General features: G+C 41.6%; 1 protein-coding gene across 1 annotated transcript; it reads right to left on the minus strand.

Annotated features, from left to right (window-relative positions):
* Positions 1–1,713: 1,713 nt before the first annotated feature.
* On the minus strand, positions 1,714–14,357 carry slc25a48 (solute carrier family 25 member 48). The gene is made up of 7 exons (XM_085417994.1): positions 14,163–14,357; positions 11,953–11,996; positions 11,346–11,417; positions 10,111–10,363; positions 8,030–8,320; positions 4,974–5,107; positions 1,714–3,610 (listed from the first exon to the last, which is right to left on the minus strand). The coding sequence occupies exons 1-7, from the start codon at positions 14,215–14,217 to the stop codon at positions 3,506–3,508; spliced, it is 954 nt and encodes a 317-aa protein (XP_085274120.1). The 5' UTR covers positions 14,218–14,357; the 3' UTR covers positions 1,714–3,505.
* Between the last annotated feature and the right edge of the window lie 1,219 nt (positions 14,358–15,576).

Below are 15,576 nucleotides of genomic sequence, written 5' to 3' on the forward strand. Positions count from 1 at the left end.
TTTTAAATGGGTCAAGAAATTCATCCACAAAAACATAAAAAAGAGCTACTTTACTGTGCTTCATGTCACTCCATCAAAGTTTGTTCATAACTTTAAAAATGAAACTTTTTGCCTACAGTTTATACCGAGTGCCTCAGTTTGACCAAACACTTCACAGTGTAGAAATGTTTTCCTTTTGTTCCACGTGCTACTATTCTTCTCAGTGTCCACAGCAAACTCCTGAGACGTGCATTAAAAATGAAGGCAGAAGTTACAGAGAGGGAAGGATAAAAAAATAAAAATAAAAAAAACCCACAAAATTTAAAATTTTGCAGCCACAATAAGTCAAAGTGTGTCTCATAGTTTCACCGGTTTTATTTGTCAGCCAAGCAGACAAATCGTCTCTTCTCCTTGAACTTTGCGTCTGCCACACTAACACCAACACCCAAAACAACTAAGTGCTGTATCCTACCAGACCTGAGTCCACCATCCATCCATCCATCTTCATCCGCTTTATCCGAGGCCGGGTCGCGGGGGCAGCAGCCTAAGCAAAGAGGCCCAGACCTCCCTCTCCCCAGCCACCTCCTCCAGCTTATCTGGGGGAACTCCAAGGCGTTCCCAGGCCAGCCGAGAGATATAATCTCTCCAGCGTGTCCTGGGTCTGCCCCGGGGCCTCCTCCCGGTGGGGCATGCCTGGAAGACCTCACCCAGGAGGCGCCCAGGGGGCATCCTTGTCAGATGCCCGAACCACCTCAGCTGGCTCCTTTCGATGTGGAGCAGCAGCTTCTCTACTCTGAGCTCCTCCCGGATGGCCGAACTTCTCACCCTATCTCTAAGGGAGAGGCCAGCCACCCTTCGGGGGAAGCTCATTTCTGCCGCTTGTATCCGCGATCTCGTCCGCTTGTATCCACTTGACCTGAGTCCACATTAAAGGAAAATCTGTTTTTATGTTTTAAATAATATTACAGATTTGTTTTATGTGTCTCTGTGCTGTATCAGTAATAATCTCAGGCTGCCAGCCCCTATTAAAATTCTCTTGCTCCCCCCACTGCCTGTCAGCCAGGTCAAAGCAAGAATTTATGAACCCATTATTGCTTGAAGTGAGACAAATATAATAACTAATAATATAAACTAATAATATATTTTTTTTAACTACATGCATGAGCATCTGTGCCACAATCAAAGCAACACTGCATGAATATTACTGGTCAAGTCAAAAACCATAAACTGTGCACAGTATTGTTTATCTGCTAACCAGAAGATTTTCCATAATAATAATTATAAAAAAAAATAAAGTTATACTTGCAGAGTTCTTGCAGCATAACGTTAATGCAGTATTTGCTGGGATATGCAGTATTTACAAAGGTTGATTACAGTTTATTCCACAACATGGCGATGTACCACCCTAAATGACACCAACACGCAGCTGTTTTCATTATTAGGCGGTTTTTCTTTTTCTTAAGAAGGACCTGCTGCAATAGAAACTCTGCTTGAAGTTCCAAAGAAGAACGATTTACATTAACAGTGTTCATTATTAAACTGTTATATGAAAAATGTGTAAATGACTAAAAATAAGCCTTCTTACTGTTACAAATTGACTACAGAGTTTCAATTTAATTTATTCATTTTATATTATTTATACAGCGCCAAATCACAACAACAGTTGCCTCAAGGGACTTTATACTGCAAGTTAGTAATACAAAGAAAACTCGACCAATCAACCTTTGATGAGAGCAGAAAGGAAAAACTGTTTTTAGCAGAAAGAAACCAGTCCCAGTATCAGGGATGGGGCAAAGGCACGCTATGGAAGAGAGCCACAGATTAAGAAGAAACACTCAGTGCATCGTGGGAAGATTTGTGCGAATAGCCGCTTCATTGAGTTGTGTTGCTAGATGCTGCCCTCTAGTGGGTGTTGTGAGCCCTTAGAGGGAAGTTGAGGTGAAAATAACAAACAGCTTTCACTGTAGTTATGAGAGTGACTTTAGAGCTCCAGGTTCTTATCAGCCGACTGCAGGCAGAAAGTCAACGTCTGTCTGCAATTCTACTGAAGCCAGAGTCTTCGCTTTAGGCCTCAGATATGACATGAAAATCAGCTCTCGTAGCACGTGTCGACATCACGGAGTATTTATCTGACAGCAGGCCCCTATCTCTAAGTAGACGAGCTGTCACATGAATGTCACATTATTCTGAGAAGAGCCGATTCAGAAAAGGAGAGCAGTGTGATTAAAAGCTTTTATTTATGTACAATAAGAAATTTCTGGCTCCCTGTCATGTGGAATGGCAGCGAACATATTTACACATATTTACATGTCAGGGTTTTAAAAACAATAAATCCTGTTATAATTTTAATCTGACTTCAGAGCGAAACGCCAAAGCTTTTAACTGCAGTCTGTGGAAAGTTTGTTAGCAGGACGTTTAATTATAAACTTGTAAAACTCACTTTTCTTAATATAAGAAACACACAAACAAATGTACAAGAGGACGTTAGTGTGCAACACACATACAGTCCGCATGGAAGGCAACATTTCATGTTATGACTCTGTGGATGTGCCATTTTCAACATAAACAGGATTTTAAAGTACAGAACGAGAGAGCAGAAGAAAGAACATCTAAAACTCATTAAAATGATGCGTTTAATCATTTTGAATATATGTAAGGTACATCCAGTTCATAAATTAAACCTACAACTAAGAGGTAACAGAATATGTTGACCCTCTGCTTGTGTTGAAAATGTCAAACTCATCTTTTCACATTGACTTGGTCAATTGAGCTTATCTCTCTGAGATAAAGTGCAGCACATAAAGGCCAGATAAACACTTCTACATGTGGAGGTTACAAAGTGAAATAGCTAAGTTATACATGAGATCTGTTTAAAAATCTTTTAGCTGATCGTATTCAGTATGAAACATTATGCGCTGATGACTACACATGACATCTATGTCAGTTTTACTCCTCATCACCGGACTTCCTTTCTTTTCCCTACAGATCACCAATCACATGCTAACAGTGCACTACTGTGTATTAACACAATATTACTGTGCACATCACCTCCATACTGACCGTCTTTTTCACAGGAAGTTCAGACTTGCCCCAAAAACAAACCTCGGAGGAACACACAGAGTTCTTTGGTAAATATGCAGCAAAGAAAAATTCAACTTCAGTAAAATTCTGACATCAACATGTCATTCAACTATTATACTACACATAACAAGAAGATACTTTTTGATTTGACCAATAATTGCAATCCACCTGAAACTGATCCAATTTATAAAACTATAAAAATAGCTCCACACAATCACTCTGCAGCACCAACACTAAAATCTTTAATCTCTGAATAACTCAAGCAGCATTGCGTAACATCGCTGGCCACCGGTGTGATAAAACTGTCTGTGTGACTGAGCTAAAGGTTTGATCAGATGACTTACACTGTCACCAGTCTCTCGTTTCAGAGACGCTGGGCTCTATTTGCTTTGTGCTCATTTTTCCAAGTAACTCAGTGTGACTCCTTTAATTAGTAAAATGTGTCCTAAAGACCCCTGAAGAACCGCAGAGAGAGTTCATAGGTCAGGAACATGGTGGAGCTCATTGGGAAGCCTCGGATGGCGTTCACTGATGCTCCCCTGAAGAACACCTGAACATTAAAAAAAAAAAAAAGAGAAAGTTGGAATTAAATATGTTAAACTGTCTACACACATCTGTTATCATTCCAGATCTTTGGTGCCGCGCTGACAGGAAACATGAGTGAAGGTGAACACAGCCCACAGACCGCAGTGTTACGTTGATTTTTCTTTGGGGACGCTGGCCTGTAGTAACCCAACTCACTGACCTCTGTTCACATCAACAGTCCAGTTTACTTTCTCAGAACCTGACCCCTCCTGATTTCTGGACACTGCGATAGCTTGTCTACAGTTTACAACCTTTGACATTATGAACAGCACGAATCAGACACACAGATGCAACATTTGCTCGTCTCAGGCCAGGACACCAGCCGTGTGACAAATGCTGACCTGACATAACCCCACATAAGGTTTTCTGCAGCATGTGGCCCGTTTTATTTTATAAGAGGATATTTTTTTACAACGAGGAGTTTCACTTTTTCATCCTGTACAGGTCTTAGCAAAATTATTAGACCACCACCCAAAGTAAGGTTTGTTGCCACAGCTGCCCAAAACTAACAATACTGATAATTACTGCAATTATCAGCAGTATGAACGGCCTCTTTCATGGAAATATTTTTAATCCTAAAATATAATTCTTGTTGTTGTCCATGTTAGGGTCTAGAAATCTCTGGAGGTGCAGAATGAGTGGAAACACCAAAGGGCAACTTTCAGCAGCATCTCTGACATCACTTTTGGTGTTGGCGGTGACAAAGGCAGGTGTAACAGGCCTTTTAAGCCTCGCTGGGGAAGAGGTTTCATGCCAAGTATCTGAAGAGAATTCTTTCCTTGTAATTTAAATATTTTCAGCAGAAACATTTGAGGAACCAAAAAGTGAACTTCAAACTTCACACATGTGAGAGCATTCAGTCTGCTTATTGGACAGATGTCTGTAGCAGCTATATGGCCCATTGATGCCCAGGGAGTGTCATGACTTACCCATGTGGAGGCGTGTCATTGAGGCTCAGTTTGGTAAGATGTTTGTAAAATTTCTTTTTTCTTTAAAATAGATATTGATACGATTTCAGGGACAACGTGTTGACCCAAGCACACACAACATTCGTTCAGGAAGCCCTGAGATCGGTACTACAGTGTCTCTGATGGACAAACTTTGTGCATCTTGGTTGATTTCTTCAGGCAGAAGCTTCAGTGTTCAAGCTGCGGTAACTTGTGTGCTCTGCTGGATCCTCAGATACAAAGCTCACATGGACACAGCTAAGTGTCCAAACACAGCGGGTAGCTGAGTTTGCATTGTGTTTTTGCTGTTTGTGTGGAGCCAGATCGAGGTGCTTAAAAACAGTGTTCTTATAGTTTTGGCTGGTTGAAGTCATTACTCACCTGTACTCCCTCTGTCTTGTAGCTGTGGATGATGCAGTGTAAAACTCCCTTGTACTTCCTCTGCAGCTGAGCATCAGCCTGCATTCGACTCTTTACCACGTCGGTTGGTGTGGCTGTGACCCAGGAAATGGACCCTGAGAAAGAGGAGAGAGCTCTGAACTTCCTGCTGATGTCATGGTGCAAGGACTCTAAACCAGGTGGAAGTCACATATGGAACCAGACAAGGACTAGAGCAAACACATAACAAAATCTCAGACTGTGAAAGTCTCCTCTGATACTGAGATTTTGTCATTTTATTGTGTAGGTCCAAAGATCACAGTTCAGCTCCTGGAACCTTTTACTTTTGCCAAAAATGAGGATCTTTAACTTCCTAAGACCCGAACTCTTCCCCAGCATGCATTTTTAATTGCCCTTTGATATTGGGCATATTGGGGCCCGATGAATGCAAAAACAAAAAATTAGCAGATTTTTTTACCTTATTTTTGTTTTTAAGAAAAATAAGAGCCACATATGAGGATATTTGTTTAAAATTTTGATAGAACAGTAGCAGTATAATGTCCCCGTAAGTGGATATCAGGCCCATGTAGAGCAAAATTGAGTATTTTGGTCAAAATAACCCAAAATGTGATGTCCACATATGTGGACGCCAAGTCCTAGGAGGTTAAATGAGGGTTACAGGGCTCAGCACAAACTTCACATGCTGCGTTCAGGCGCTCCTTATAACATCTGTAATAGATTCACTCACACAGCCAGCAGTAAAGAAGAAATGACTTGACATCAGCTGATACACGAGTTTAAGGGTCATTTAGACTTTAAGACGTACAGAACATAATTAAAACATTTACTGTAACTCATTGTTGAAGGTTTGGAGGAAAAATCATCAGGATATTGTCCGAGTTTTAGTTCAACTACGACGGATTCAGGCCTAATGGGAGGCTAAACATGGCAGCATTTCAGATTTATGCCGTCCAGCTGACCGAAGCTCTCACACTACATTTTTCACTCAGTCAGATGTTCACAGCTGGCTGGTCTGCATGTGGAGCCTGCTTTAACCTCTGAGACCAAACAACCCTGAAACTCCAGCCTCCGACTCCATGCATCCGTTTGCACCAGCCAGAACTTGATTGGCCTCAGATGTGTTTGCTCATATTGATTTCTTGCTATTGCAGTTCTGTGGAACCTACGAATGAACAAAGATAAGGTCACATGTACAGTCTTCGCCAGGTTAATAACAGCCCACGGACGTCATTCAGAGGCCGGTCAGACAAACAGAAACCACCCACAGCTCAGTCTGACCTGCTCGGATCAATACTGGTGTTTATGTACAGAGCAGAAGGTCTGGGACACAGCAGGACAATGATGTGTGTCAGCAGAGGAAAGTAAAGGAAAAATAAAGGTACTGAAAAAACAAAGTTACCTTTAGGTCTGGATTTTATCCCCAAACCCTCTGAACCGAATAATAACAGTGACCTATTTACAGCCAAACTGTCGGAGGCAATGATTCTCCACATTTGAGGCCGTTCCAGTTCATACCTTGTTAACAGTGTGTGAACATTACAGCTTGAACCAAGTTTAAAAAGGACTTCATCACATTTTAGCCTCAGTGTCATGAATTGTTAAAATAAGACGCAACTGAAGAGCTGCGACGTTTCATCAATAACTGAATCAGAGGAGCGAGGGCAAAGATAATGTGCAACTTTAGTTTTTTTGGTCATTGAATAGATGCTACAGTGACTTAATTATGTAAAAGTATTGATCAATAAGTATCAATAATAGCACTGATCTGACCCCAAACTAAAAATATCTCAGACTTTGTGTTTTCTGTCATTTTATATAAGAAAAGAAAACGGTGTCAGCTGTTGTTCTACAGTACAGTTTCATCCGAGTCTATCAGTTCATAAAGCTGAAGAAAAAAAACAAAACAAAAAAAAACAACAACTGTCAAGAATCGGCTTCTACAACGCTGATAGGATAGAAGGGGAAAAAAAACAAAAGTAACACACTCAAAGATTTATCACTTAATGGAATTACTGGTTTGTCCGTGCTCTAGTCCCATTTGACAAACCAAGAGTGATTTCTGACCATTGTTCAGAAGTTCTTGATTTCTTGCCAAATTCCTTGTAATTGGGGGTTACTGCTGGCTCTGGTTGTGCAACAGTTTGGTTTAATGCCGACTGGCATCAGCGGAGGAGTTTACTTATATCTTATTAATAATTAACTTTTATTATCTCTGTGAGGTTCTGCCAGTGTAACTGATACAAGTAGGGAAATATAAAGAGGTTTTAGCAAAAATACGAAAGAAGAAAACCTTAAGATCTATTCGCTTTTATTCTCAAATGTTCAGCTGACATCGACCCCCTCTGGTTCATTACTAACAGAAGGACAGCTCTGAAGAACAAGGTTATGTTAAGGTTAAGGCAGACACTTCAGAGTGTGTGAAGGTCTCAAAACATTTTCAAACGTGTTGGACTCTGAAATAAAACCTTAAATAAATAACAAAGGTTTTAATAGCAGGTTTAACTGTGCTCTGACTGTGCACCTAAGGCTCGTCTAATTCTTCTACCGCTGCAGCGCTGCCACATCACATCCAGTCCAGTCAGGCTCACATTGAAACTGCCACTTCAATCAGAAACACGCACTTCATTAACCTCCATGTTAGCACTGACTCAACACGCTGCTCTTCAGGACAGCGTTGCCACGCCCCTCGTTAAAGGGTCAGAACTGCTGCATTGACATCACAGGTTAATGTTAGCTACTGTGTGTCCTAACAAAGTCATCAGCTTCCTCCCAAAGACCCAGAATCAGCACTTTGAGTACGGCCAGCTGTCTGTTCACTCCTTTTCTCCTTTGTTGTTAATTTGGTGCACAGTGACCCATCACCCAGCTCAGCGGTGAGTGGACGAGGAAAGAACTTCCACAAATGTTTTCCTGTACATCTGACTCACAGGTCTGTGGCAACAGGCATAAATTTAACTGACGTCTAAAGTCACCAATAACTCAAACAACGCTAATGACACTGAAAATATCATAGGAAACTTTGTTTTGGTGACATTTACCTGCCAGTCCTCCTGCCAGCCAGACGGAACATGGATGTGGGCTCGAAGTGTTGTCCGGCCTCAGCAGGTCGCAGAAGATGGCGTAAGGGATGAAGTAGAGCGTGTATCCAGGTACGTCCCTCAGGATCATGGCTCCGGCTCCTCTGTACAGGCCCTGGAGGCCCTCGGTCTGCAGGATGCTGCTGATGCAGTGGATGGGCCCTCGGTACAGCTGCTGCTGGCTGGGAATGCTGACGGAGCGCAGACGGATGTTGGTGCCATTCGACATGTTGCCTGCAAGGTGGAGGTTCTCTGTTTAAAAAACAAAAATATATGAGAGTGAAGTCAGTGAGCAGGTTAGTTAGGGATCTGCTTCATCCAGTTTGTTCTCCTCTCCGTGTCCTCGTCTCTGGGAACTTTAAGCAAAGGTGTTTCAACTTCAGGGGATTTTCAGTCTCAGCAGAACGTTTTTCAAACTTTTTTGTTTCTTTCTCACAGTCCAAAAATGTTGGTGTCTGAAACACAGGAAGGTGCTCGAGTCTTTCCATATCACGTGGAAAAGAACCAACCGACAAACGCAATACCATTAATATGTAGCAGTCCTTTTACATTAGAGTGAAATGACTTTCTGTTTTAGTGACGGTGATCATACCAAGTATCGGGCTTAGTAAGTCAGTCATGCTAATCGCAGTATGGAATGCTGAGTTTACAGTGAAATGGTTTCCTGATCCTGGCTGAACTCGCTGACACTTTGCTCCATCATAAAAGAGTCGGCTCTATTCAAAGTCAAGTCCAAAGTATCACTGAGGAAGATAATGAAAGAAATGTGACTAATCCCAGTGACTGGTGGAAGATGTATGAGCCTGCCAAACACTGTAAACATGTAGAAAGCTATAAATGTCTGACTGGAATCCCTCTGTGCTCGGCTTTATTATTTTATTGTTTAACAGAAAGACGCAGGCCAGAAATCACAAGACCAAGAAACAATATAACGACAGACTTTGTATTCATGCAAGAATGGGTTCCTAACTGTGGAGAAAATTGACATTTAGTCCTTAAATCCATCATTCAAAGGTCCTAAAAATGCTACAAACACAGAAAAATTCGATTTTGTTAGAAAAGAAAAATCTTTGTACACAATATGACAGCACACTTAAAGACCAGGACCCTCTACCAGCACTGCATCGGTGCATATGAGGGATAAAGGGTTAATAAGTAGAACTGAAGGGAAACTGTGTTCTTCTAATGGCTCAGCTCCTCAGATCTCTTTTAGATGAACAGTTACCTCTCTGGCAGCTGTTTATGGCCACTTTCATATTAAACGTTCTTTATTAATATTTACAATATGCTGTCAAACATCCTGATACACTTATAGATGCTGTAATGTTATTCTGTGTATCAGTGAATATCAGCATGTAGTTATAGAAAAGATGACACGAGCAGAAATGTTTTCTGAAGCATGTTTTGATGTCTGTGTCATCAGGACATATTCATATTGAGTTCTGAGGCTATGTTACTGTGACACTCAGTCTAGATAGGTCTTGCTCAATTTAGATAATAAATAAAAAAGTAAACTATTTAAAAAAAAAAAAAAGTACTCCTACTGGCAACAATTCTGCAACCAGCTGGTGAAGTGTGACTATCAAAGACAGCAGCTCGGCGAGAACTTTGTATCCCCAAAAGCTCATGGTGTAATAAGAAGGAAACATTGCAGAACAGAAGCTGGAGCTGTGTCAGCATTTCATGTATTAATGTCATCTGATGAACGCCACATGGCAGTTTGTGGCTGGCCTGTAATTAACGAGCAGAAAGGGCACAGCTTAACTCTCTTTGATGCGATCCTTAGTCAACTTTGTTCTTTTTGAAATTTTAGAAAAGAACGAGGATTAAAAACAAAGCCATTATTTGAGCTTCCTCTGACAGAGGTGTATTTGGGACAAAGTTGTTACTATGCTGACAAGGCTGCTTTTTATCTGGGCGTGTGCTGTCTATGTGCCAAAATCTTAGAGAAGTTAAAAAGAGCAAAACTTTTTTTTCAAGGCTAAGATACAAAAACAGAAGGTTTTTGTATCAAAACCTGAAAAAAGTGATCCCCACGTTACCTGCTAGAACCATCTGCGTTTGCATTTGGAGTCTGATCTTAACCAAATCCACTGGAGCTCCCAGGCTCACGGACATCAGTCCGGTCAGCATGCTGGCCATGGTCAGGTCCAACATGCTGCAGGGATGCTGCCCGTCACCATAGCGATAATTGCTTATGAATCTTTGAGTGTTACTGAAGAAGCCAAACACGGCCGAGTTGTAGACCGTGATGCTGGCCAGGGGGAAAGACATGCCCTTAAAGAATCCTGTGACCTGAAAAAGAGTCGAGAGGGAAGCAAGAAGGTCAGCACAACATGTGAAAAAAAACATACATATGCACGGGTAAAAGCAGGAAAAGTGTGGAGGGAACAGTAAAGAACTGTAAGTGAGGCGTTTACACTGATGACATGCACAGAATTAAATACAGGGTGCAGCTGCTGCCAAATAGTATGGAAACCTTTCCTCGGGCCAACCTGAGGAGGCGGTTACAGTCTGGGGAGACATATGCTGGGAATAAAACATAGCTGAATAAATCATGTGACCTCTGAGAGCAGCAGGCCTGTGATTTGTAACGGACACACCGAAAACTTCTTATCATATGACACCCCAAAGAGATAAAACCGATAGATGCAGCTTAAATTCAACCTTTTGCACATATTTAGCCTCACCTAAATGGATTATTTTTCTGTAAAATAAGCTGCTATTATCACTCAGCTGGTTTAAGCTTTTCATGGTGGTGGTAAACAAAAGGTCCAGCTTAAAGCATCCAGCTGGGAAACTGGGTCACAGGAGAAATAAAGCGACTGGGAGCTGTGGAAACAACTTAAAGCGACAGAATGACTGTGGATGTTTGCATATTGTGCAGTGCTGGCTCTGAGCTGAACGTGGTTTTAGGTCCAATCTATAATGAAATGATTAACTCGATCTTAGGCTCTGAAGGACCACATTTTGTGTCCAGATCCTATAAATCTGTCCTAACCCTGGCTCTGAGGGACTCTGATGTACTGACTGGAGTTGTGTGGAAAAACACTGGGACAGATACAATATATCCAAGTTTCTGATTGCTGCCCAGCATTTGTACTGCCATAGCTTCAGCCAAGTTAAAACACACAACAGAGCCAACAAAGCATTTGGTTAAATATACTGCAGGGTGAATGAAAAGCATATTTTCAAAGCATGTCAGATAACTTATTACCGTTTATACTGTTTGGAGCGATGCAGAAATGGAGGAAAGAGAAGAAGTTTGAATGTTTACCGTTTCCTTCCTGTAGATGGTGAGGATGCAGTGCAGAGTGTTTTTGTAGCCATTCCCTGCCTGGAGCCGAGTCTGAAACAGTGCCACTGACTTTATTCAAACAAGTAATTTCCATATGAAGAATAAATAAAGTTGATTTGGGGGGGTTTTTCCCCCCGAATGTGAAACATAGGTTTTCAGATTTCTTATTTTGGAGTTTGTTGGACAAAAATATTCAGGCTTTTCACCTTGGAGTCATTGCACACATCTCTGACTAAAGACAGTTCATAACACTCACACTGGTTTTGAGCACATTCAGATCATTTCTGATAAATGCTTCCTTCCTTAGCTGCTACACATACTAAATTATTTTTGGCAAAAGACATATGTGACATCAAAACATCAATTCAATTATAATTATAGGGAAGAAACTGACTCTGTGTGTCATACAAACACAGATCCTGATTTGTAGGATGGATAAGGACGTAAATAAAAAAAAAGTGGCCCAAAAGAATGTGCAACAGAGTGTATATGACTTGATGAGCTGCAGGCTTGATCATTTTTATAACAGCTATAACACAAAAGTGGAGGAATGCTGTAGTAAAATGATTCCAGAGGTCTGACATACCTTTACTGTATCCAGCGGATGGCCAACAACCACACTAGAAGCTCCTGCAGCCAAAACAGAAAGAAAAGAGGAATGAAGCACAAAATGCCAGAGAGAGAAAAACAGAGACAACTTTCCACAAAAATCTCAAGAGTTTTACTCATAACCAACATGCTGAAAGGCAACGTGTCTCAGCCAAAAACTAAAGCGTCTTAAACTGTTTTTACTGCAGGACATCAGACCTGCATGTTTGCAGTCAGGGCTTAAAGTTTACTTCAAATGAGCAGCCATCACAGGGGGGAACGCGAGCTACTGTGTGTGTGCATGAGTGGGTATCAAACACACACAACATACATGCCACAGGATCTCGCTCAGTTGTTGCCCAGATAAGAACCAGGAGTGCATGGTCATCAGGACATGAATATTGTATCAATGCAAGGACACCAAATATCAAATAAAAAAAAAAAACAAGAGGGTTTGCTGCACGCACCGCCATCAGGAAGCAGAGCAAACGTAACATTACATCAAAACCATCCACACACAGCTTGATGAAGGTACCTCATAATTATTCCACCTTCTGTGACCAACTGGAGTGTGGAGACTAAATAATTACCCACAGCTTGAAGGTGTTGCACACTGAGCAAGACTTAGATCACATGGTGACGGCACAGGTGGGCCGATAGAAGCAAACCTTTCTGCAAACAGTCACAGTCTGACTGGATTTTTAAAGGTTTTTAAATAACTTCTGTCTAATTTATGAATGCAAACAGACTGACAGCATGCTGCCACCAATCTGAAAGATTCTTTATCATCGAGCACAACTTCAGGGGACTAGACTCAACTGGCTGCCAGCTGCTGGTATTCTGGTTATACTGCTATAGAACTGGAAGGTTGGTCGACATATTGCAAATATTAAAAATCACAGTGATTTCATATTAGTGCTTTGTTAGCAGTGTAACCCAGCAAAATTTATATATATATATTTTTTAAAAACGTCAGTTCACCTTTGCTGTGAAGGCAGTGAAACACAAAGTGAAGCTGCAAATAAGGCCGGACATGTTTCTTAACATTTTATAACATTCAGGGAAATCTGTGAGATATTCTTTAAGGTCTATTTCTAGCTTTCTATTCTTCTTCTTTTTTCTTTTTTTTTTAAGTTTAAAGTTAACTGCATTTTGCAAAGCAGCCAAAAAAACGTGAAATCTTGGTGATGACAGAAAAATGCAATGCGCCCCTGGACACTGTAGTTTAAAATCAGATTAGAAGTCCTGCACTTGAACCAAACTTGTGGGGTTTTTCTGAGTTCATCATCGGCCTCCAAAAAGCTTTTATTGATAGGATCACTGCTATTGCTTCAGCTGAACATTTGGAGAAAAGAAGTAGGTCTACATAGATTTCCGGCATCAGCTCGTTGTGTAATCTTTTCTTTGTGACTGCAAAAGCTCCACGGCTGTGACTCTGACATCATAATAATGCAATGTCCAACTGGCAGCATGGCTTCACATTGCAAAATAAAGCTTATCAAAATTAATTAATAAGCCCAGAGACTGTCTTAGCTTTTCAGCTGGAGCTAGTTCCCATCCAAACCAGACTTGCTGAATATTAACAATGTCAGGGTTTTTCTGTGTTTTGTATTACAGCTGGGATTTAGAATATCACTATATGACAGCTTAAACATAATGTGTTTTTGCAGGGCTTTGTGCTTTTTTGTTTTACATCTTTTTATAATTTCAGTTTCATAGAATAATTAAAATAAAGCCCCTAGCGGCTAGCCCTGACACAGCACGCATTAAGCTTGGAAAAGGCGAATTTTTGTCCTTAGAATAAAAACGTGCGCAGACTGAATCCTGTAGACTGACCGAGGGGAGAGAGCATTCAGCGAGCAGCTTTCCGAGTAAACGGAGGCGGTGAGCCTGCGTTGCAGTGACACTGTGGGAACATGAGGGGTTCGGGTGGGGGTGGGAGTCTGCGCAGAGCCTCCACTGTTTATCTGGATGAGGATGCACGCGGAGCTCATGACGTTTTTTCCCCTGATAAACGTGTTTTTACAGTACAACAACGGAGGATTGTGCGTATCTGTGGAGCTCTGTGTGAAGCTCACTGGACCCAAACAAACGCGCTGTTGAGCCTCCCTTCACCTCCCACCCATGCCATCTTCAGTTCGCCCCCACACACCCCACAAAGATCCACTGAAAACACGCATTGACGGAGTGTCTGACTGAGGAACTCACCTGCAATCCATCCTGCGATGAAATCATCCACGCGGAAACTTTTGGAGGTCTGCATCTTCCACTCGGAGCTGCTCTGCGCGCCCCACGCCAGTAATCTCACAGTCTGCGCGCTCTCCACGGGACAGAACACTTACTGCTGCTGGTTGCTCCCGCTGATCACGTATCGGCCCAAACTTTTTTCACAAGAAGGCAAAAAAAACGGCTTATAGAAGGTAACTCCGGGAGTTGTCACTAGCAACCAATCAGAGCAAAGCCTGAATCTGTGAGGCCGTTCTGCTGGCCAATCAGGAGTGAGCTATCCAAAGCTATGCGGCCTATAGAGAGGCCGGGATGGAAATGAGCCATGAGGAAAGCTGAGCAGAAAAACAGATACTGCTGCACATTTTGACCTTTCTCCTACTTCACTTCAGCCTGCCCAATAAGAGTAAAACTCTTAAAGACCGACAAGAAAAAGTAACTTCCTGTATGTGCTGTAAAATGATCATCATGGATGTAATTAAAGCAGCTTGTGCTTATATTGATCTTCTATACACTTCATATATATGAATGGTGGAGTGTGATCAGTGACACAGCTGTGAAACAGAGCTGCACTCAAACAGACTGAGCTGGATAAAAATTGTCTGCTGAAGGGAAAAGTTAAAAAAAAAACAATAATAAAGAGAACATCACAGAAGGTGTTTGATGAAGATCTGATTTCTTTAAAAACAAGAAGGGTTACAACAGGGGTGGGGAATTCCAGCCCTCAAGGGCCGGTGACGTGCAGGTTTTAGATCACCCTGGTTCAACACACCTGAATCAAATAATTAGTTCATTACAAGACCTTTGGAGAACTTTAAGACATGTTGAGGAGGTAATTTGGCCATTTAAATGAGCGGTGCTGGATCAAGGACACATCTAAAACCTGCAGGACACCGGCCATTTGAGGCATGGAGTTTCCCCACCCCTGGGTTACAAATTGAAGACTGCAGTTACACAAACTGCTTATAAATATGATTTCAGTTTTATTTTTGTGGCATCAACAACAGTCACCTCGATGAACTTTATACTATAAGGTAAGGATCCTCAAATCATATAACAATACATTGACCTCAAGACGTCACATGATACGGTGGGGCTAGGTTTCACAGCAGGCTCATCCTTGGCTGATTGTGACCAGTGCTGGGGAGTAACGGAATACATGTACCGCTGTTACGTATTTAAAATACAAAATATGAATAACTGTATTCCGTTACAGTTACCATTTAAAAAGGTGGTATTCAGAACACAGTTACCTGTTTGTCCTATGTTAGGCTGTGCCTAACATAGGACAAACAGGTAATTCCACGCCAGTGGAAACCTAAACAAAACGCGCATTAAGAGGGTCTAATGCCTGGGTCTCAATCTCGCGGCCCATGTCACCTCTATTTGTAGCCCA

This window comes from Rhamphochromis longiceps, linkage group LG2, assembly GCF_057381845.1.
Source record: "Rhamphochromis longiceps isolate RC_006_pf linkage group LG2, R_longiceps_female_GT1.1, whole genome shotgun sequence".
NCBI classification, from domain to species: Eukaryota; Metazoa; Chordata; class Actinopteri; order Cichliformes; family Cichlidae; genus Rhamphochromis; species Rhamphochromis longiceps.